General features: G+C 37.6%; 1 protein-coding gene and 1 long non-coding RNA gene across 5 annotated transcripts in view; one reads left to right on the forward strand and one right to left on the reverse strand.

Annotated features, from left to right (window-relative positions):
* The first annotated feature begins 3,669 nt into the window (after positions 1–3,669).
* The window catches only part of LOC101739744 (citron rho-interacting kinase), a 160,089-nt gene continuing 139,025 nt past the window's right edge, over positions 3,670–24,733 (forward strand). Inside the window, exons 1-20 of one of the 4 annotated variants that reach the window (XM_038016447.2) lie at positions 3,672–4,005; positions 4,410–4,507; positions 4,971–5,126; positions 5,696–5,892; positions 6,636–6,822; positions 10,051–10,166; positions 12,081–12,258; positions 12,648–12,783; positions 12,860–12,953; positions 14,176–14,358; positions 14,888–15,152; positions 16,397–16,462; positions 17,849–18,070; positions 18,877–18,993; positions 19,743–19,895; positions 20,780–21,016; positions 21,512–21,580; positions 21,911–22,158; positions 22,839–22,995; positions 24,519–24,620. In XM_038016447.2, the coding sequence (XP_037872375.1) occupies positions 3,801–4,005; positions 4,410–4,507; positions 4,971–5,126; positions 5,696–5,892; positions 6,636–6,822; positions 10,051–10,166; positions 12,081–12,258; positions 12,648–12,783; positions 12,860–12,953; positions 14,176–14,358; positions 14,888–15,152; positions 16,397–16,462; positions 17,849–18,070; positions 18,877–18,993; positions 19,743–19,895; positions 20,780–21,016; positions 21,512–21,580; positions 21,911–22,158; positions 22,839–22,995; positions 24,519–24,620 (3,186 nt within the window). In that variant the 5' untranslated portion in view covers positions 3,672–3,800. Of the gene's footprint in view, positions 4,006–4,409; positions 4,508–4,970; positions 5,127–5,695; positions 5,893–6,635; positions 6,823–10,050; positions 10,167–12,080; positions 12,259–12,647; positions 12,784–12,859; positions 12,954–14,175; positions 14,359–14,887; positions 15,153–16,396; positions 16,463–17,848; positions 18,071–18,876; positions 18,994–19,742; positions 19,896–20,779; positions 21,017–21,511; positions 21,581–21,910; positions 22,159–22,838; positions 22,996–24,518; positions 24,621–24,733 lie in introns of all 4 variants that reach the window. The other 3 variants (XM_038016449.2, XM_062672991.1, XM_038016450.2) reach the window with 3 other exon arrangements.
* LOC134200328 (uncharacterized) lies at positions 8,468–11,663 on the reverse strand. The gene is made up of 2 exons (XR_009975184.1): positions 10,969–11,663; positions 8,468–9,525 (listed from the first exon to the last, which is right to left on the reverse strand). It is a non-coding gene; the product is annotated as an uncharacterized LOC134200328 (long non-coding RNA).

Consider the following 24,733-nt stretch of genomic DNA (forward strand, 5'->3'; position numbering starts at 1 on the left):
GAGGTCAGAGTCTCAGGTCTCATGATAATAGCAAATAATATTAAATTTTTTTTATCAACCCACGCACGTTCACAATTGTACACAGGCCTCCCCCAAGGCTCACCACAATAATCAGTCTTGCGTAGCCTGCATCCAGAGGGCTCCCGCAACTTTTAGCAGGTCGTGGATCCACCTCGTGTGAGGCCTACCCACGGTATACTAAGCTTATATCTCAAGGTGGGTGGCGCATTTACGTTGTAGATGGGCTCCAGTAACCACTTAACACCAGGTGGGCTGTGAGCTCATCCAACCATCGAAGCAATAATAAAAAATAAAAAAACACCTTGCAGATCGTCAAGTCCCACATACCCCGCGCGTCCTCTAGGCGCGGGGACCTCGTAGGAACCGGCCCGAAAAAAAAAATGCCGTTGTATTATGGCATGGTGGTGCGGTCGATGGCACTGTACGGCGCTCCCGTGTGCTGCCACGCCCTAAGCCGCAACAACGTCGTGACGTCCGCAGCGCGCGATTGCGGTCAGAGTGGCTCGTGGGTACCACACCGTTTCGTTCGAGGTAGCGTGCGGGATGCCTCCCTTCTTTTTTTTTTGTCAGGAGGAAATCGCCGGACTTCCGGCCCTCCACTGGGAATGGCGGGCGGGGTATGTCAGAGTCGAACTGACTAAAACCTCCTGTCGCTCAACAACCAACGTCCAAACCTCGCATGAAACAGAACTCAACACAGCACATCTCTCGCATCACCCTCCCCCTCGGGACGCCGGATCGGCGGTCGTCGGGGCCACGACCACCAGTCCTTTCGGTTGGCAGGCTGTCCGAAGCCCGCCTAGATGGTGCCGGTTAGAGTGGGTGGGATGCCTCCCTAGGACCTGGAAGCGGACACGCTCGCTGCCGGTTACGCGTGGCGGTGCGATCTCCGCTCCAGGGGCAGCCGCGTCCTGGCGCGGCGGAAGTTCGAGTGCGGAAGGTTCAATCTCGGCGTGCCGTGCTCGAGACGTAGTCTCGCCGCCTGGCGGACCCCACCTACGGGCGACGATCCGTCGAAGCGATTCGCCCGGTTCAATCGAACTGGGTGAATCGCGACCGAGGACGTCTCACCTTCCGGGCGACGCAGGTGCTCACGGGATACGGCTGTTTCAGTTATCTGTTACCTGCACCTCGTCGCTCGGAGGCAGCCGACGCCAAAGTGCCACCATTGTAGTGGTTGTAACGAGGATACGGTAGAGCACACGCTCGCATACTGCCCCGCTTTCGTGGAGCAGCGCCGCGTCCCCGTTGCGGAGATAGGATCGGACTTGTTTCTTCCGACCGTCTTGGCTACGATGCTCGGCAGCGACGAGTTCTGACAGGCGATGCTCGACTTCTGTGAGTCCACCATCTCGCAGAAGAAGGCGCTGGAACGGGAGAGGGAGAGCTCTTCTTCCCTCTCGGCGCCGTGCCGTGGTTCAGAGGAGGGCGTTCATCCAGCTCCAGTCCCTGTGAGAAGGCAGTCTCCTCCTGGTGATGGTCATGGAGTTAGACATGGTCAGAAGGTATTGAAATGCCTACTAAAATGTTTTGGCTATTAAAAATATTGTTGACTTATTTTGATTTTTTTATTTAAACGCGTGACACGCCTTTATTGATTGAACTATGAAAAACTCTTTACTTAACATATTGTCTGTAATGAGTGTGAAGAAGTCTTAAGATACTTACATGGCTAATGGTGGCGTTAGGTGTTCATAATTGCTATTCAGGCAACAAAAACAAAAACCGGTACTTGGTTATGAGGTATCAGCCTAAAGTAGCGCTACTCCATCTCTTCCCACGAACTTCGAAAAAGGCGACAAGGGATTCACTGGAGAACGAGTACCACCGTTCACTGGGTGTTATGTTGTGCTGCGTTCCCCAATCGGCGTGAACTGGTACTGTATGACGTATTTTGTTTATTACGTAGATAGGTTTACGAGATCACTGCCCACCTGTTGTTACGTAGCTACAAGAACCCAATGAATGCTGTAAGCTCGCAGGTATATTCTCCTACTTATTTCTACCGCTAAGTAGTGTACCTTTCAAAGATGGGTCAGCCAATCCAGAATACAATAGAGGCTTAGATCACATGTCTCAAAGTGAATGGTGACATTCAAGAATGATTTTTATGGGCGTCGTTAACCGCTTTCCGGGTAGGCTGTGAGGTCGTTCACCCAGCTACTGCCACAAGTTACAATTCTTTCCTGTGTTATGGGTGCCGGAAACTATCGATGATACATCAAAACTCCGAATACGAAATTTCTTTCACATAGGTGGATAATCAGGCTGGTAATCGAACCCAGTCACCAATCAGTGGGCCAATGAGACGATCAAAAATAGTAAAATAAGTTAAGAGAAGTTTGTGATTAAGAATTAATAAAAATTAACCGTCCTTATTAATCTTTACATAATTGAGATATAATAAAGTACAGTCATACAAATTTTAACATACCAATATTATTTTATTTACATATGCGTTTAAGCATTTATGCATCTGCTTAAGTGTACATAGGAAGCATTATTGAATACAAATATACATTAAGCGTTTAATATTACGAACTAGTAGGTAAGTGAATTGGACGATAATCACTTACACCTCAATTTATTTTATTGCTTGATATTTTTATTCATTTTTATTACACGCTGTCCTTCCTTCACCCTTCCTTCACCGCGGAAGTCAATCGTGAACAACGTACGTATTTCGTTAGAAAAATTGGTAGGTACATACCTCTCTGCGGGATTCACACACCGATGCATCACTTGATACGATTGCACCGAGTGTCTTACTCTTTTAAACCATGAAGACTTCTAATTGTTTCCTTTTTAAATATTGCATTTTCGCTTAAGTGTTCTCATTGATATTTTTGTTAAAGTGTTTTTTATAGCATGAATCACTAAACGGGTCTTTAAAGTAACCGGAGCCCATAGAAATCGTCATTGCCACCGCTTATTTTAGATTTCAAATCAAAGTCTGAATTAATTTGTTTATCGGCTGTCCATCCTTTTAAAACGCAACATAACTGCTTCGTGGTAGAAATAGTCAGGATGGTGGTTTTACCCGTGCAAGCTTACAATATGCCTTGCCACTACTTAACAGGGTAGAAATTTAATGTTTTAAATTTTTATATTGTATTGTATATCGAAATATTTATATTCAAAGATACAAAACAAAATCGGTTGCGAAATAGAGGAGAAAATCTATTTTATTATTTTACTTTTTTTGAAGATTTCATTACCTGAGAACGAGATTACTACATTCAATTTAGATAACTGAACATAATTTAAGTTGCGAATGTTTACATTGAAAAAAAAAAACAGATGACGTTGATTTCGTGTAGTAATGGCCACCATTAATAACTAAAAATTACTGTAGCTGGCTTCTCAGGTTCTCTAAAACCACTTTACTTTTCATAAAACAAACATAGTTGCAGCATTTGTTACAAAATATATATTAGTACGAACTATGTTTCATTTGCCTTCTAATAGGGGAATCAAACATACGAATGTCAATTTTTTTATTTTGTTGGTTTCACCAGGTTTAAATTTATAATAACGGTGGTTTATTAACTGTTTAATATCTGTGGAAGGGCATAAATAGATACAAAAGATTATGCAGTATGGTGTGATACCTTTGCCTTTCCAGTTGAAAAAATGGAACTACTACTACTGTCATACCTAAATGTCAATTCGATATTCAAAAAGCAACGGCAAAATATTGGCAGTCTAAAAATAAACAATAAGCATGAATAAAAAAATCAATGAACTTTAACTAGCAGGTGTAGAAAAACAGTGGAAAAATGGAACCTTCAAAGGAAGCAATAGCTGTGCGTATAGCACGATTAAATCGACAAATACTAGGCAAAGCAACAAGTGGTGTAAGTAGAAGCAAGAAAACAGTGGACCGAGAAGCATTGTTGGACGCACTTACAGTATTATACGATGAATGTAACGATGATCCTATCAAGAAAACTGATGAATTGGTTCGGGCTTTTGTGGATAAATGTAAGTTTTAGCACACCACCACACTCCTGCTGGCGTTTTGGGAATTTCAACCTAGTCTTCTAGCTATTTAATTAAAACCAAACAATATCTATTACTAACTAAAATTTGATAACAAATTCTTGCTGTTGTACAAATTCCAAATTTACTTTCCTGTTTTTTGAAGTAACTCAAAACATTTGTGTCATTTTATAATAAATTCAATATCTTTTGCACTGTAAAAATTGCAAACACTGATGTTTTCACTTAAAAGAATAAAATTATAAAAATACACGTTAACTAATAAAAATGAACCAATTAAAATTTTAACACTTAAATGATATCTCAATACTTATACTACAATACTTTTACTAAATTTTTCAAGTTTTTTTTTACATAATAGTCTATATTTTTTAACATTATTGTAGACCGCAGCACTTTGGCAGAACTGCGAAGGACTAGAGTTTGTATTTCTGACTTTGAAGTAGTTCAAACCATTGGACGTGGATATTTTGGGGAAGTAAATGTAAGTAAAATATCTTCTTTTTTTACATATTGTTTACTGGTGCTAGGACCTCTTGTGAGTCTGCGCGGGTGGGTACCGCCGCTCTGCCCATTTCTGCCGTGAAGCAGTAATGCGTTTCGGTTTGAAGGGTAGAGCAGCCGTTGGGTGACGCATTTACGTTGTAGATGTCCATGGGCTCCAGTAACCACTTAACACCAGGTGGGCTGTGAGATCATCCACCCACCTAAGCAATAAAAAAAAAAAAAACTTAAAACAGTCAAAATGGAACTTAATTTTTTTTATTGGAATTTTTCAATATCCTTATGGTTATGCATATCCTACTCTTTTAACCAGACCAGACGGTTGATTTACAGCAAAAAAATTATAGGTGGTTTTTAGATGGTAGTACTAATCAGTTTGGGCTTAACATACTGCATTACTCTAATATCCATTGAATTTTTAAGATATTTACAATAATCAACAGATGGTGAGAGAAAAACAAAGTGGTGATGTATATGCCCTAAAAACATTACGCAAGGAACAATCACGGAAACGTGCCATTGCTTGCACTGAAGATGAGAGGGATGTGTTGGCATCAACGACTAGTCCTTGGATCCCACGTTTGCAGTATGCTTTTCAGGTATAATAAAAAAAAAATATATATATATATATGTATATCAAAAAGTGTATAAAAATTATCAAAAGTAGTATTAGAATGCTATGCTCATAAAAGAAAGTGATGACTTCAAATCTTTGTAAAATTTGTATAGGAATTAAAAGCTAAATCTCAGTTTATGTCCTCTTATGTTGATATTGGGAAACAGATATTAACAAAATTACAAACATTCTTGATCCTAGCTTTTGAACACTATTGTCTGAGTTATTTAAGTTTTTTTGTGTAGTGATTTGAAGACCACAGAGCCTTGTAGCTGCTGATTTGAAAGAGCTACAGGCAGTCTCCGATGTTATGCTATCTAGAGTTTTTGGCTCAGCCTAGATGGGCTTCGATGGCTAACACGCCCAACCGAAAAAGATATTGTGGCGCTGTTAACTACTGATTTGCCCTCCCATGGGATTGAAAAAATATATTTTCAATAATGACCCATTAGAGCACATACATCCTTAATTGAGAACCACCTTTCAAATTTGGATTCAAAATTTTCTTTCACTAACTTTGATTACTCAATATGTACATGTCTCCTTCACTAGGATAGCAACAATTTATACTTAGTAATGGAGCTATGTTCCGGTGGAGATCTTGCCGGGCTGATGTCTCGTCGAAACCATCCATTATCAGAACGAGATGCAGCATTCTACATTGCCGAAGTTGCACATGCTCTGAAAGCACTGCATGGGATGGGTTACATACATAGAGATGTCAAGCCCCACAACATATTTATTGATAGGTAAATGAATTAATATTCGAGGATGTCATTTGGCATTGGCCATGACTGCAATAATCATAAAAATATTTCATTCCAAATTTTCTCATAAATATTTATTCACATCTTAAGAAGTCACAGTCGATTTGGTTGTCATCTGCCATTAAGGAGCTTCTATGATCCATAGGTGCTCCTGATAGCAATTTTTCTAAAGATGTTTAAATATTTTCATGTCGCTATCTGACAATAGGTGGCGTTGTAGTTCTCGAGCATTCTAGGTTCTTCGTTATTCGTTCGACTATTCGACGATAGATGGCGTTACTCTTACCGGCGTAACAATAGTTTCCACATAAGTGAATGAATGAATGAATGAACAATAAAAACAAATTAGACTCCCAATTAAATGATACACATAAAAGTTAATAAAACAAATAATATTTATATTAGACTAGCGACTCGCCCTCGTTTCGCTTCGGAAACATTAAATTTTATTATTGATAGCTGAGTCCCGCGACGCTACCCGCGGTTATTGTCGTATAAAAAAGTAGCCTAAGTTACTCCTTATATCATCAGCTACCTATCAGTGAGAGTCCCGTCAAAATCGGTCCAGCCGTTTCAGAGATTAGCCGGAACAAACAGACAAGCAGACAAAAATTGTAAAAAATGTTATTTTGGTGTATGTACCGTATATATATTCATATGCATGTAGTAAAAAGCGGTAATTTCAATATTACAAACAGACACTTCAATTTTATTTATATGTATAGATGTGGTCACGTGAAGCTGGGCGACTTCGGTTCGTGCCTGCGCCTGTCGGGCGGCGGCGGCGCGTCTGCCGCGGTGGTGGCGGGCACGGCGGACTACGTGGCGCCGGAGCTGCTGGCGGCGGCGGACTGCGCGGCTCGGCACACTGTGTGTCTGCAATACTGTCGCGGGATACACGACCAGCCCATTGTGGGTTTGCACGACAACCGCTTCTGCTTAAGAGACCTCTAAACGAGCAACTTCTATACATTGTTTCATGATATCAGGCCAGTAATGACATCAATGTTGTCTGTGGTACAACCATTATTGGTTGATGTATAATTTATCACATTGTTCTACAAAGTTTTCGCATAAACGGCAAAATCAGTCTTGAGTATCTATAATATTGATGACCAGATAAAAATGCAGTCGTGTGCGCACGCCCGGCATTACCAACATTGTTGGAATTACCGCAATGTTGACAAGCAATACGTAGATAATGCTATTATAATGCGAAACCATATTTAGAAACACATACATATCAGAAAATATTGTTCATTTAGAGGTTTCTAAAAAGTTCTAATGTTGGCCATGTTCAGTACACTAAGTAAGGTTATGAGAGCAATGTATAACTAATCAGTTCGTAACTGTTCGTATGTAAGAGAACTGCTCCCAGAAATGAAGAAAGCAAGTAGTGTTTTAACTCCTGAAATAATATCACAAAAATACATCAATGCCAGAAACACAAAAAGTTTCATTTTTAGTACTTGTCAAAACAAAACAAATGGTTCTTAATTCTATGAGGAAGGCATTCTAGGGCTCCAGTACCTACCATCCAGACTCATGATCGGAAACAGCTCAATATTACAGACTGTTAGCACTAATATACATACAATATTTCAAAGTTACACGAAGAAATAATTACAAAACACAATTGAATATGGAAAGTCTACAATTAAATAAAAAAGTCCATGAAATAAATGTTTTAGATTGATCTATTTGGTTTTGTGGCCAAACGGTAGTGTCAAATGGGATAAAGATGATTGGTTTCTACTAATCCATCCATAAACAGAGATTTCCTGTGGCTACCAGCTTAGAAATCTAGTAACAATGCACTAGCGTTTATTTGATGGGGGCAGATTTCTCTAAGTTGTGTTGATGGATATATCCATCGAATTCCATCCAGAGAAGTTACTAGAATTTCAATTCTAGAAACTTCTATGTGATGATATTGTAGTACTGTTAGTGTAGTTGGCATGTGGGATGTCGTGGAATAGTGTCGATTCAGAAATTATCAAATTAACAATCCTATTTTTAAATGGTGGTAGTGTTGTGAGGCTGCACGGGTATCTACTATCTTACCTATTTCTACCGCAAAACAATCATGCGTTTTGATTTAAAGGGCGGAAGAGTCGTTACACAATATAACTCGAAGTGTCAATTATATTGTATAACGACTAATTTCTCAAGCTGGGTGGCGGTATTCACACTGTGATCTCTTTGGGATCCTGTGAACAACAACTTAAAACTAGATAGGCCCCGAAAGTATTTCACCTACATATTCAATAGAGTCGAGTAAGGCACGGTCCCATAAACGTATCTCAAGAATAGTCGCACAGTCTAATATAAAAATAAAATAAAAATAACACATTATACAGTAATAAAAAAAAATACAGTTTTATAAATTACTCATATCTGAAAAAGTTGTATTTATGAAATCAAAATACTACCTGGTATATAAATATTTCTGTAACGAAAATTTGGATATAGAATCACAACTGTTCCATACTTCTGATATGAATTTGAATTGTCACATCCCTAACATCTTCAATTGCATAGATAGTACCTACAAGCATTTTATTGATAAAGTTACGTACTAACATACTAACTATGTATATAGTTGTTTTTTATGCACAATATTGAATGACATGGTTGTGGTAGATTTATTCACGGTTGATGTGGATATATAACTATAGAATATTTTGTAAGATAAATTAATGTGTGTGTGTGTGTGTTTTACATTCCTTACAAGTCGTCGTGGCTAAAGGATAAGACGTCCGGTGCATTCGTGTTGAGCGATGCACCGGTGTTCGAATCTCAGGCGGGTACCAATATTTCTAATGAAATACGTACTTAACAAATGTTCACGATTGACCTCCACGATGAAGGAATAACATAGTGTAATAAAAATTATAATTTGCGCAAACCCGCAAAATTATAATTGGCGTAATTACTGGTGGTAGGACCTCTTGTGAGTCCGCGCGAGTAGGTACCATCGCCCTGCGTATTTCTGCCGTGAAGCAGTAATGCGTTTCGGTTAGAAGGGTGGGGCAGCCGTTGTAACTATACTCGAGACCTTATATCTCTTATAACTTATATCTCAAGGTGGGTGGCGCATTTACGTTGTAGATGTCTATGGACTCCAGTAACCAATTAACACCAGGTGGGCTGTGAGCCCGTACATCCATCTAAGCAAAAAAAAATTGTGCATTTCTTCGGCATTTTGAATAAAATGGAAAAAAATATTTCAAAGTATTATTTTTATTTTCATAGACAGGTAGATAGCCTTCCCAATGTTAATAGGTTAACGGAGCCCAATTATTTATAGATTATAAGGCTAAAAGTGCTCTAATATATGAGGAACAGATTCCAATTGTATTGTAAAAAGTCCCACTCTTCAAACCGGAAAGCATTATTGATTCGCCGCAAAAATGGGCTAGACCGTGTGACCTATCCGTGCGGGCTCAGGACACGCCTACCCTATGAGCGTTATCAAAATTACTTTTCAAAATATATGTTACTAGCGACCCGTCCTCGCTTCGCTTCGGAAACATTAAATTTTATTATTGATAGCTGAGTCCCGCGATGTTATATCCCGTCGTTCCGCAGGTGACGCCGCGTGGCGAAGCTAGTCTAAAAAAAGTAAAGCCTAAGTTACTCTTTATATCATCAGCTACCTATCAGTGAAAGTCCCGTCAAAATTGGTCTAGCCGTTCCAGAGATTAGCCGGAACAAACAGACAGACAGACCGACAAAAATTGTAAAAAATGCTATTTTGGTGTATGTACCGTATATATATTTATTTATTTATTTATAACTTCTTATACTAGAAAGTATAAAGGCGGACTTAATGCCATAGGCATTCTCTAACAGTCTACCTTAGGGGAGTGCAGAGATGAAGCTTGGTAGGTGTAGTGTGAAGGGGATATTACTTAAACATATATTATGTGTATATATAACATACATAATACATAGTACTTAAATAAATACATATACATAAATATATAGATATATATAAATATATACATATAAAAACATATATAAACAAATATTATAAAAAAAATGGTTATTTTAATATTACAAAAAGACACTCCAAATTTTATTTATATGTATAGATTTAACGTTACAAGTTAAAAATATACTGTTGTGTTCACACAGACGGCGTGCGATTACTGGTCACTGGGTGTAGTTGCATTCGAATTGGTGACTCTGAGAAGACCATTCTCTTCGGACGACGAAGATTCCGTGATGGACGTTCTCAATAACATACAAAAGTAAGTTTTTCTTTTGACGACACCGCGTGTTTATAATATAGACGTGTATAATTGTTCATAGTTTTTTCTAGCTAAGTACTAAAAACTATTTAATAATATTTGTAATTCACAATGCGCTCAGAAGTACTCGTTCAAGTAAGTTTTATTGTATAAAATTTATTTAATTATACTGGTGTTAGGACCTCTTGTTAGTCCGCGTGGGTAGGTACCACCACCCCGCCTATTTCTGCCGTGAAGCAGTAATGCGTTTCGGCTTGAAGGATGGGGCAGCCGTTGTAACTATACTTGAGACCTTAGAACTTATATCTCAAGGTGGGTGGCGCATTTACGTCGTAGATGTCTATGGGCTCCAGTAACCACTTAACAACAGGTGGGCTGTGAGCTCGTCCACCCATCTAAGCAATCAAAAAAATCAAAAAAACTTAAAACAGTAATTATTTTTTCAAGTTCAAAAGTTTTTGGCGAATGAAAAGTAATAACAATTCAATAAACAGTAAAAATGTTGAATATGCAATGAATAAGAAATGAAAATATTTTAGGGGTCGATAAGGTGGTTGAGTCGAGATATCTTAAACTTTATTAAAACGAGATAAGAAGGTTATTATATTAAAAAGGAAAACTTAAAACATGTAGCGTTAATGTAATTAATATAAACGAAAAAAAGGAATTCATTTTAGAACTCATTGTCTTACCTATGAATAATAAATGGACGAATTTAATTCGAGCCCCTACACCCCAGCTGAGGGTAATAGGTAAGAAAGATGAAGAAATGAATAAGAAATGAGCACAAATTATAGTTTACTAGTGGTCCCCCATTAGTCGAAATTCGACTATAATTAATTGAAATTATAAGTTTGAACATTATTATGGTTTTATTGTCAAACACTATTATACTTCTATAATATAATTACAGATTTCGACAAGAATACATTATAGACAAATAGGTCTTAATGACAAACAATATTACTTTTGACAAAGGCTTTTTGCGGGCACGCGAAGAGCGAAGTTGTGTGATTTGTTTTATTTAGTCTATTTAGTGTTTCTTCAGATTTAAATGTATAATAACGGGGGTTTATTAACTGTTTAGTATCTGTGAAAGTGCACAAATCTGGAAAAATAAAACAAAGCCGCTGGACGTAACTTCTCGGGATTCTCCAAAAAGTCCACTAAAAAAGTCTCAGTAAATAACCACCATTTTACTCAGATTATGTCTTATTCCATATCATCCCATTTCATTTAATTTCATGCCAATTGATTAATGTTTCAAATTAATCAACTTCATTTCATTTCACTCCATTTTATCATAAAAAAATTTTTTATTAAAATTCCAGCTTGCAAAATAGAACTACTACTTAATTTTGACAGTTAATTGTCATAAGTTTGGCAATAAACAAAAGAGTATGCATGCGTGTGTGTGTGTCAAATACATGGTACTTGGTGTGCGTTTGTTGATGTTTCTTTATGGATTTACTGTATTTTTTATGCATAATTAAAAAAAAAAAATTAGCATTCTGCACTCCCTTTCTATGTTCTCTATAAGTGTGGGAAATTTTATACTCCTCCGTTCGTGCAATTATCGTAAAAAGGGTTACAAAGTTTTTGCTTCACGTATTAATCTATACTAATCTATACTTATATGTAAATCTACAGTGGTTTTTACGGATGTTCTGTTATAACTACTGAATCATGCATCCGATTGACTTGAAACTTGGTATCCACGGAATAGATAAATTGGTATCCATGTAGAAAATACATGTACTTAATGGATAGGCTAATATTTTTATGAGTGTTGGACTCCCTACACCAGTTGCGTGGGCGTTAATGATGAGAATTTTTGTGGGGGTGTAATAATGTTAATTTTCAATGGCCAACGAAGCGGACGAGTACAGCTAGTATATAGATAATATTGTACAGGTACGAACGTGAAGATGGTGCCCCTCCGTTCGCCCCCCTTCCCAGCGGCCCGTCCGCCGAGTGGCGCGCGCTCGTGGGTGGCCTGCTGCGGGTGTCGGTGTCGCGCCGCTACAACTACCTCGACACTCTGCAGCACCCCGCTCTAGCGCACCTGCCCGTGCACAATGTCCGCGATCAGGTACACACACATGCTTATGTGTTGCATTTCGAAGAAGATTACAGCTAATTTATATATAAGAATAATAATACCTTTCTAATTAGAGAAATTGATTTTTATTGTTTTTATCGACTGTAATTCTTACGTAATAAAAAAACTAAACAACCAGACGATTCCGATTTCGAATATTCGACTTATTGCCCGATATCGCTAGGTCACTAATATAATTGTCGAAATAATTTTTAAGTCTGAAATATTTCTAAAAATAAACTTTTGCAACAAAGCATTGGTAGGATTTTAGCAGAAATATTGGTGTGTCTAGACAAAGATAATATTGATATAAAAAATTACGCCCAACTATTACAATATGATATAAACAGGCGCAGTAATCAATTTCGTGAACTATCCAGGTGCCTCCGTGGGTGCCCTGTGTCCGCGGCGCAGAGGATGCGTCGTTCTTTCATCCACCAGAACGAAGAGCCCCCTCACCGTCGGCCACGCCTTTTCGATCGCGTCCACCGTTCGCTGGACAATTACCCTTTGTTGGTAAGACATTTTCACAGCTAAATCTGATATGTTTTAATTTCCATTCTTGAAATGTAACTTATAAAAATGTTTTCAGGTTATTCGTACGTAGCTATTGACGTAAATGATGACAGCACCGGCGGCTTCAACGCATCCCATGACTGCACCGCTATAGATTTAGCAACGTTTAAGTGAGTTGTAAAAAATATGTCTGAATATACAATACAAATAATGTTTAATTTTCTAATGAAATCTTTGAATGTTTGAATTTATAAATTACTAGCTGATCCGGCAGACTTCGAAGTGCCTCAATCGATAAATAAAATACCTAAATTTTGTATAAAATAAGCTTAAAACAAACAAAAGGAATCCGTCCGACGTGGGACACATCAAAGGAACAACAAAATTGTTATTTTTATATAATTCCGAACGTTTTACATTTATCTACCTTTTAAACCTTCTCTGGACTTCCGCAAATAATTCAAGACCAAAATTAGCCAAATCGGTCCAGCCGTTCTCGAGTTTTAGCGAGACTAACGAACAGCAATTCATTTTTACTAGTGGTCCCGCAGTAGTCGAAATTCGACTATAGTTAATTGAAATTATAAGTTATTATGGTTCTATTTATTGTCAAAGACAATTATACTTCTATAATCACAGATTTCGTCAAGACTAGACAAATAAACAATATTAACCTATTCTCAATTTTACCACAGACTATAAGCAACAAAAGTTGGACAATAAACATAGAGTATACATATGTGTGTGTGTGTCAAATACATGGTAGTGTGTGTAATGTTTTTTTTTGTTGATTTAATGTAATATTAATACATAATTAAAAAAAAAATTAGCATTCTGCACTTCTTGACTATATTCTCTTATAAGTGGGGGAAATTTCATACTTCTCCGTCCGCGCAATTTTCGTAAAAAGGGGTACAAAGTTTTTGTTTCACGTATTAATATATAGATATACTAGCTGTACCCGACCGCTTCGCTGTGCATTTAAAACTAACATTATTGTTTCTCACCCCCACAAAGATTCTCATCATTAACGCCCCCGTAACGGGTGTAGGGAGTCCAACACTCGTATAAATATTAGCCTATCCATTAAGTACATGTATTTTCTATATGGATACTAAGTTTCAAGTCAATCGGATGCATGTTGGTAGGCAGAGGCTTGGCTCTGCACCTGGCATTGCTAAAGTTCATGGGCGACGGTAACCACTCACCATCAGATGGGCCATATGTATGATCGTCTGCCTACAAGGGCAATAAAAAAAAACATTTAGTAGTTAACGGAACATTCGTAAAAACCACTGTAGATTTATATATTAGTATAGATATAGAAATTTCATTTCGATTCATATTCGTTTGAAAATTATGGTTATTGAAAGTGTATTGTTATTGATACAGATCAGCGGAAAAATTAGCGATAATGCGCGGTAAAGAGATAGCGTCGCTGCAGACTAAGTTGGCGGCTGCGGAGGCGGGCGCGCTGGCGGCGGCGGAGCGCGCGCGCCGGGAGCTGGAGGCCGACGCCGAGCGGCTGCGGCTCCGGCTGCAGGCCGACATCACGGCGCTCAGTCTGCAGAACCGGTGCGTACAATCATCACATCGCAGTACCAACTTTGACTAATTATCGCGCCTCTTCTTTTTAACTCAATAAATAAAAATAAACGTTTATGCATGCCGAACCGTTCATCCGATAATAATAAAATTTGGTACAATCGTTACTACGACTCTGGGAAAGATTTTTACAGTAATTCAATAGTTAAACGTTTTTTTTTTTTTTTTTTTTTCGAAATATATACAAATAGTTAGGCCGTCTTTCAATAATGCTTTCTTTGACTTTGTTTTGCACAGCATTTCTAAGTAGATAATATAATCGAAATCTGTTCTGGAAATTTCGAGAGAGTCAAGAAAAATCTGAGAAAGTCGTTCGTTTGATTAAGTTAAAAGTTTGTAAAGGTCTATTTGCCTTTTTTATTAATACCATCAAATTCCCACAGATGGTTCACAAGAGATCTTAATAAACGATTACATTTCTTAAATTTAGCGAATTTTGACAGGACACCGCGACATTTATGACAGCGTAATTAATTCCGATTTCCGTATTTACAAACAGACGACTCGAGCGACAAGTGGAAGTGGAAAAGGAAGAACGCATGGTCCTCCAGCGGACGAACCAAGAGCTGAGCTCTGGTATCGCAGAGCGCACCGGCGCCGAGCTGCGGGGAGCCAAAACTGAAATTGCCAGCTTAGTTTCTGAAAGGGATGAGTTGAAGCAAAACGTGCGAGAATTGGAAACGAGGGTGGTGGAACTCCAGGGTGAATGTGCTAGAGCGCTGGCCAGTGCTGAGACACAGAGGCTACAACACCAACATTACAAGGTAACTGATTACAAACATCTATGGCTCAGAGTTGCTTGAATTTCGTTCAAGGCTAAAGAAACTGTTTTGCTTAGATGGTTGGACGAATTCACAGCCCACCTGGTGTTAAGTGGTTATCGGAGCCCATAGATATCTACAACGTAAATGCACCACCCACCTTTACATATAAGTTCTAAGGTCTCAGTACAGTTACAACGGCTGCCCCCGCCCTTCAAACCGAAACGTATTACTGCTTCACGACGGAAATAGGCAGGGTGTTGGTACATACACGTGCGGACTCACAAGAGGTCCTACCAACAGTAAACTCTAATAATACTAAAATACTATTAAACTTTTAAACAAAAGCTTATTTAATTATTTAAAAATATAAGAAATTTAGTACAAGGTAGATCACGAGTTCACGACCTTCCTCAATTGTTTAAGTAATAACGAGTGTACTACCTGAGGAAGTAAAAAATATGAAATGATGGCGTAACAGATGTAGCCAGATAGAGGAACCTTTCACCTCGAAACAATAATTTACGCATTTATATTTCATTCATTTATTGTGCAAATTTTATTTTCGAGATACATAATTTCATTATTTATTAAGTTTATTTATTAAGTTTATACGTCCGTGAACTTATCACTTTATTATTATGTTAAATTACAAAATACAAAAATAGGCGACTTTGAATCCGTGCTTCGTTTATAAACGTAGCGACCCGAATATATCTGACATCTAAGGTCATAAGCTAATAACATAAGCTCATCAGGCTACGGGCATTGAATTCGTTTTGAATTACTTAATGCGAGAATTATATATTTTTTTCTAATTTTTTTATTGCTTAGATGGGTGGGCGAGCTCACAGCCCACCTCGTGTTAAGTGGTTACTGGAGCCCATAGACTTCTACAACGTAAATGCGCCACCCACCCTGAGATATAAGTTCTAAGGTCTCAAGTATAGTTACAACGGCTGCCCCACCCTTCAAGTCGAAACGCATTACTGCTTCACGGCAGGAATAGGCATGGTGGTGGTACCTACCCGGGCGCACTCACAAGAGGTCCTACCACCCGTAAGACTACCAAATCCCTTGTGAGAATTCTCGGGTTTATTTACTTATATCGATTAGATTACAAAGTAACATTGACAAGACATTGTTATCAACTGATTTGATGGTATTTTTTAATATGTATCTGCCATTACGTTAAAAAAAAAAATTTTCACTCCACCATAATAACTTAATGTTACTCAAAACATCAGAACATAAGACAACACGTTCAAGAATTACGTCATCGAAGATTAACAGAGATCAATGTGAAGGCTATTGTAAGTTTAAGAAAGCACTTAGATGTACTCGAGTACATAATATATTTAGAAGCTAGAAATAATTTTTGTATCTCAGTTTTTTTGTACTCGAGTACATAATATATTTAGAAGCTAGAAATAATTTTTGTATCTCAGTTTTTTTATTGCACGACATATGTTAACGAACCCACGGCCCATGTGATTGTAAGTGATTTAATAATGTGAATGCCGTCACTTTGAGATCGCACTCTTATTATATATTATACATATATTGTATGTATTTTTGTATATATTTATTTTTTCTATTCTATTCTATCAGCCCATGTACGTCCACTGCTGGACATAGGCCTCCCCCAAGCCTTATTACATAATAATTTATACAATATTGTATATTGTATTCTATAACGGAAAGTAGAAATAATTGGTTTGCGTTAGCAATAGGTTGAATGATACCTACTCGCGCGGGCGCAATTAGTGTGTGAGTGTGTTTTTCGATGACGGTATTCATGTTCAACCTCTATTTTATTAGAAAAATACGTAGTTAACGTAATCAATTTGATGTTAGTTATATTAGTAGTAATTAGTAAGTAGTAAAGTATTAGTAAGAATCTAAATATCGGATGCTCCGCAATGGATAATGTCTTGAAAACTGCGTTAATTTTGTAATTAACAATCCTTTTATAGTTTTACAAATCCACACAGAAACCCTGAATATTTTTCGTATATTAAAATAATATTTAAGGATACTGTACCCACTACTGAAAGTTTTCTTGGTATGGTAATGGTAACATAAACCTCACACATAGATGGACAAACAGAAACTGAAGGGCAAATAATCACATGAGGTTAAAGAAAGTCAATTTGATCTGTGTGCATTCTTCATTTTTAATACGCTTTTATTAGCTTCAGACGTATGTATGTTAGTATGTTACGGAATCTTTGAACATGATTTTAACATCCTTCAAAACGTCGGATTAACTCGAAATTTGGTATACTTATTAAGAACTGATGACAATTCAATATTTAAAAAAAATTAAAAGATTGAAATTCTACTAAAAAATTAAACATAAATAACAGTTTAGAAAAACGAACAAAATACGCTTTTATAGAAAATCCAACTAAAGAATAGAAAATAAATTTTAATTACTTAATTTGAATTAAAAATAGTGTAAGATAAAATGATGCATGGTATCAGTAGTTATAAATATTTTATGAACAGATATGAGTAGAAGGGTTATTTTAATAATATCCCGAAAAGTACCCCACGCTTTTTTTACAATAAAATCATTTTTTATTACACCATTTTTCATTAAAATTTATTAAAATTTATTTTAAATTTTTTTACTTGGATTTTCTATAAAAGCGTATTTTGTTAGTTTTTAAACTATTATTTTTTATTGTTTCCAGGATTCAGTAGCGAAGGAGCGTGCGATCCGCCGACAAACTCTAAGCGGGGGAGAGGCGGAGAGTCGTGAGGCGGCCGCCCGTCTCGCCGCCGCCGAAGCCGCCACGGCTCGGGAACAACGCGCTAAAGAACTACTAGAAAAACATTTGTCTAGCATTCAAGAAGAGAACAGATGTCTTCAGGCCGAACTTGATGAGACCAGGAAAGAATTGGCTGCTGTAAAGGTGAATGAAGCTAAGACACTGCGCATTCAAAAATTATTATTATGTATACTATGCTATGGGTCATCACTATTTATTTATTTATTTATTAGGCTCACAATACACAGTACAAGCTAAAAAGATACATAAAAAACATAAGTAAAAAGAAACAAAATCTGGCTTGCAACATAAGTTATGTGCGCACGACAAAACAAGATATAGTGCTCGATTAGTACAACAACGTTCCTTACAACTATACTAATTATATTATAGAGATAATGGGGTGTTAAAACAAAAAGAATCTGAAAAGAACTCTTAATAATATTATAATTATATAGACTGCTATTGAACTGGTTCTAAGCACTGTTTGTAGTTGTAATAAGTTCCCGATATTAGAATTATATTTATTATTATTTATTATAATTGAAGATATGAGTTGATGAAGGGGATATGATACAATTTGTTTATTGTTGAGAAAACATGTAACAAGCTTTTGTTACTTGTACTTTGTCTTCGTACATGACTCTTTCATCACATGCAATTTCTAAAAACAGCCTTTATACCCGGAGTTTTAAGGTCTAATATGGTTTATAGGCATATAACACCTTCATTCAATGTAAAAACTCAAAAATCTTAAAAATGGTACTTAACCCCTTCATCAACTCGTGTCTTCAATTATAATTATCAGTCAACCACGTTCCTTTCCTTTCAACCATTATACAATCATTAGCACTAATCACAACACATATGTGTCTTATTGTTGTGTTTAGTGTGTCTATGATTAGCTTGACTTCAACTATGAATTTTTTAATGAAAGAAATGTATTTCAGGCAACTCTCGGTGAAAAACAACGTATGAAAGAAGCTACATCCGATGAACTAAAGGACGTTCAACAACAGTTGGCTCAAGAAAGGCTGCGGGTGTCCACCCTCGTAGCACAAGTTCAGGTAAGCAAGCACATGATTGCACTGCTGTTGTATTTTTACGGCATTATATATGCGGAAACGTGTGATAGCGAAGCGAGTAAGTCTAATAGAGAAATGAGTAAGTCTGATATGGTAGTGAGGAAGTGTGATAGAGAGACGTGTAAATATGATAGGGTAGTGAATGAGTGTGCTAGAGCAATGAGTAAGTGTGATATGGTAGCGACTAAGTATGATAGAGCAGTGACTAAGTGTGATAGAGCAACGACTAAGTGTGATAGAGCAGCATATACTCGTAACGGTGATAGAGACGTGATTAAGTGTGATAGAACTGTGACTAAGTATGATGGGGCAGCAAATAAGTGTGTTAGAGCAATGAGTAAGTGTGATATAGTAGCGAGTAAGTGTGATAGAGCAGCTTGAAAGTGTCATAGAAATGCACGTAAATGTGATAGAGCAGTGATTAAATGTGATAGAGCAGCGAGTAAACCTGATAGAACAGTGATTAAGTGTGATTGAGCAGCAAGTAAGTATGATAGAGCAGCGAATAAGTGTTTTAGAGCGGTGAGTAAGTGTGGTCGGGTAGCGAGTACAGTCATACAGCAGCTTGTAAGCCTAATCGGGTAAACCAAAGAACCGACACTAAGAAGTTTATCAATTCATAGAAAAAGTTGTGTTTTTGTTTTTTACGAAGTAAAGGCTATGTCGAACCGTTTGTAGATATATTGTGTAAAATTAATAATTTATTATTACAACCTGAATGTCCTCAACAGGAGCTGGAACGTGGCATCGAAGAAGCTGTGAAACGTGAAACAGCTTTAGAAGAACAAAGCGCTCGCACAGAGTCGCGACTCAACGAGAGACTCGCTGAAGCCAACGCTCGAGCCACTAACACTTTGCAGGAAGATGCTAGGCACCGTGAGAAGGTAAATTGAATATGACTAATAAAAAAATTACACTACACTTCAGCCTAGAATGGCACAACCCCAGCTCCTACCGTATGTGTTATGTTCGAGGGATTCAGTACTGTGAAGCAGCAATGCGTTCCGGTTTGAACGATAGGGCAGCTGTTGTATTATACAATTGAAACTTCCTGATTAACTGTTGTCGCAAATATTAAATCCTATAGAATTAATAATGAATATAAATCTATAAAATAAACTTTTATATGTATTTTTGTTAACTTATAAAGCTATGAGAAATAAGCTTTTTTATTTTAATTAAGATGTATACATATATGTTTCACTAGACCGATAAATATAATAGAATACGACTTTGCTGTTGATTACACCTATAAATTTATGGTTAAAATTAATTAAAACTTATTTATCTATACTTCTATACTAATATTATAAAGAGGAAAGATTTGTTTGTTTGCTTGTATTGAATAGGCTCCGAAACTACTGAACCGATTTGAAAAATTCTTTCACTGTTTGGAAGCTACACTATTCCCGAGTGACATAGGTTATAATCTTTTTTGAAAAAAATTTGAGATTCTTACTAAGACTCCAATAATGTAACTCAAGGTGTAAAAAAATTACCTAAAATATTCTTTACATCGCGTGCCCTGCGAAAACTATTCATGATAGAATAAAATAATATACTACGACTTTATAGAACACATTATTATTTACAAAAGTGTCGCGACAGCATAATATGTCTAACTATTATAGTTATGCCGCAATAAGTGTTCTTTTATTTAAAAAATCTAAAACAACGTCAAATATCGTTGATTTGTTTGTTTTTTTGATTGAAATTTTTGTAAAAGATCGGAGCGAGCCGCCATTGAAACATATCGTGTATGTTTTAGGTGAACACTCTAGAGCAACTAGTTCGTCAACTAGAACGTGAGGTGACAGCCCTGGAGAGCCGCACGTGCATGCGGTGCTCGGCTCGCGACGACGCGCGGCGGGACGCGGACGACGAGGCGGCGCGGCGGGCGGACGGCGCCGACGCACACAGCGACACGGAGAGCCTCGCCGACGCCGCGCATGCGCAACTCGCCTTGCTCAAGGAACAGCTCGAGAGGGCCGAGAAACAATTGCAGGTCTCAATTTTAACATATCATATGTCGGAGATCATTTATGCTATATACAATACCCCCCGCCGATAAATATTGCACATCGACCCTTGGAAAGAGAATCGTCTAATTTCGGTTCCGTTGAGCACTATCTCTGTCGTACCAGCGTATCGTCGGGTACTGTACGTTTCTCTATAGCTCTATGAAGTGTCCTTATTCAAACAACTAAATAAAACACTCCGTCTTGGTAGACGATGCTTTGGATGTTTCCCTGACGCTGCCACCGTCCATGGCTAATAGTAATCTATTACTATGGAGAAACTGAGTTTCAGCAATGTTTAAATTGGCCAAACTTATAATGACAATGGAATGATACATGAATTAATGTTTAACAATTATCGATTATATACAACCATACAACACAATAAGTTATTAAAACATTTTTTTACCACATTCGATGTGAGTAAAAAAAACTTTTACCAAATTAGTTATGAGTCAAAAAAACTTTTTTTTACATTACAGACAAAAGCTGAAGAAATAGCAACACTCCGTCAAGAAGCCAGAGCAGCGAATTTGGCAAGATGGCGCAAGGTAAGTTCTACAAAAAGCTATTGCTGAAAATAAGAAAAGAGCCCTGTCGTTATTTTTTTTTCCTGCCTAAGCTGATAGCCTTGAGAGGCTATTTCAGCGTAACCATAACTAGTAGGTGAGCTCACGGTGTCCAAGCCTAACGACGTTGCTAACACGAACCTTAGCAAGAGTCGTGCTTCGCAGAATCTACCACCGGATCGGAAACGCGCCCCACTGAGAAGATCCGGTGAGAAACTCAGTGGGCTGGGTCTGTGGGTTAATTTACTCGTCGAGCCCTTCGACCAGAACGATGACCGTGTCGTTAATGCAAATTTTTATTTCGTGTAACAGGAACGTGAGTTCAATGAACTATCGGTAGATGCAAAATCCACCGCTCGGGACTTGAAGCGTGTTGAAGAGCGCCTGTCCAATGCTATAGAGGCCCGGAAGACTGCCGAAAGGAAGTGTGCTGACTTGCAAACCGAAATAGCATCCGTTAAACCGAAATATGAACAAGCGAGTAAGGACTTGGATAGATTGAAACAGCAGCTTGAAAAACTACAGAAAACCCATGAGATCGCGCAAGTTGAAGTTGACAGGTAATAATAGCTTGCATGCTAATACGAACTATATCTACGAAGAAAAATAATTTATTCGAAAACAATATACATAGATTTATAAAATTTATTTTTATGTTAATTAAAAATTTAAAATGTACTGTTGTAATTTGAAACAAACAAGCGACTCTAAAAAGAGCCTATGAAACAATGAGATAACAAACTTATCAGTTTCACTTCCACCATGTGTTTTTAAATATCATTTAGTTTGTTATTGCACAATTTTTTTTTATTTTTTATTGCTTAGATGGTTGGACGAGCTCATAGCCCACTTGGTGTTAAGTGGTTACTGGGGCCCATAGACATCTACAATGTAAATGCGCCACCCACCTTGAGATATAAGTTCTAAGGTCTCAAGTATAGTTACAACGGCTGCCCCACCCTTCAAACCGAAACGCATTACTGCTTCACGGTAGAAATAGGCAGAGTTTCATTTTAATTACACGATAGTATTCCTTCATCGTGGAAATCAATCGTGAACATTTGTTGAGTACGTATTTCATTAGAAAAATTGGTACCCGCTTGAGATTCGAACACCGGCGCATTGCTCAATACGAATGCATCGGACGTCTTATCCTTTAGGCCACGACGACTTCATGCATCACTAATGCATCATATGGGCTCGATGGTTATTTTGTCGTACATTTCGTGGCACGTACCAGGTCGCGTAACGACATCCGCAAGCTGAAGAGCGAGCTGCAGTACAGCGAGAAGCGGCGCCTGCACGCCGAGGAGCAGGAGGAGCTGTCCAGCCGGGAGCGGGCGCAGCTGCGGGACGAGCTGCACGAGCTGCGACACAGGAACACCGAACTGTTTGAGGTAAACTAATTTGAGAATATCTCCTGCGACTGGAATAACAGTCTGAACTATTTCTTGTAAAGATTGAATTTAAACGAATGAGGGATAGGTTTTTTATTAGTTTCCCAACTTCTAGTGTTATATTTAAATCGATTATTCAGAGAAACGTTATAAACTCGGACCGTTTGTCTCTAACTAATGAAGACGATACGATCACGTGACGATACCTTAAAGATGGTTTGGTTTTGCACTAATTTAGTTTCTCATAAACGTGGAATCTCTGTATGCGAATACGATAAACGAGCGATCATTAGGGAAATTTTTTAATTTACTACAGAGATAGGCAAGACGATTAGGCGACAGATTGTGGCCGAGTGGTGTCGATTAAATTTTTCTAATGCACTGCAAAAATACTACTTATCTACATACGCATACACACGCACACACATGCACACACACGCGCACACCCATATGCACACACGCACGCACACGTGAACTGCTCTATCATCCGCACAAAGGACGCGTTGACTTAAGATCTTGATTTGATCTGCTCGTAAAGTAACTCGACCAACAACAGTCATATGATTAAAAAAATACATTCAGACAAAATGTTCGTTTTTTCAATTTGATTACCTGTGCCAAAACAATCAAAATACTTTAGAAATTTACATGCGCCTTTTTTAATATTAGAAATATTTTTAATCTCGCCTACAAAAAAGTAGCCGCCACATCGAATCATCATTTACGTATTACCATTATTCTGGCTTCCCATAAGGTTGGACTCATAATTTTATTTATATATTTCTGTCGATTTAAGCTACAAAACTATCAAGACAATATTGAATAGGTGCGTGTCGTAACGAGATAATAATGTTTATGTTTCGATGCACAATCATTGGATAAATATTTATAAGCAGACCATTGATGTTTTTAAATAACAATATACTCTAGTTTACAAAACAAATTCGCAATACGTGGAGGATGTATCGTTCATTTTACAGTCTGCCGAGAGGCAAGGTGATAGTTGGATTTATCAAAACAAATACACACAGACAGTACATAATAATAATGGATACATATAAATGTAAAATAAACGTCATTCAAAAGCCAGCCGTACGTCCGAAGCCGTTTTACTTGCGGCATATCTGCAGCGGGTCCTTTGTTCGTAACAAGGAAGGCGCCTGGTCCAAGAGAGTGAGATTCGCTCTGGCGACGGATCTGTTGCACGGACGACACGGGATCCCGATCCCAGCCAATACTTTAACAACACTTAATAGACATTTTCATTTGGTACATGTGATTTTGTTTCGAATTGTAACATATAAAATTTTCGAAGACAAATCTAGTATCTCATTGTAAATATCGTATTAAAATAACGTGTATCTTTTAAAATTAAATTAATTAATTAGTTTAAAATTCAGTACCATTGCAGTGATGTACCTACCTACTCATCATTAAAAAATAGTCCTGTGTAATATATTTATTATCTGTTGAAGTTATTTGATAAAACGAGAAATTGCCATTTGTTTTTTTGTTCTTTGCAGAATAATAAGGCCTTACAGGAGGCCTGCAGTGTGTTAGAAGAACAACTGACAGACTTGGAAAAACTCACCGATATACATGAACTAAAAAACAAAGATCTGGAGGTACGATATGGAAAATAACCTAAAATTATTGCTAATGCAAAATGATATGAAATTTGATAGTTGATGTATATAGAGCTTTTTTTGAGTAAGACTATGCAAGTTTTGAAATTCGC

Source organism: Bombyx mori, chromosome 16, assembly GCF_030269925.1.
Source record: "Bombyx mori chromosome 16, ASM3026992v2".
NCBI lineage: Eukaryota > Metazoa > Arthropoda > Insecta > Lepidoptera > Bombycidae > Bombyx > Bombyx mori.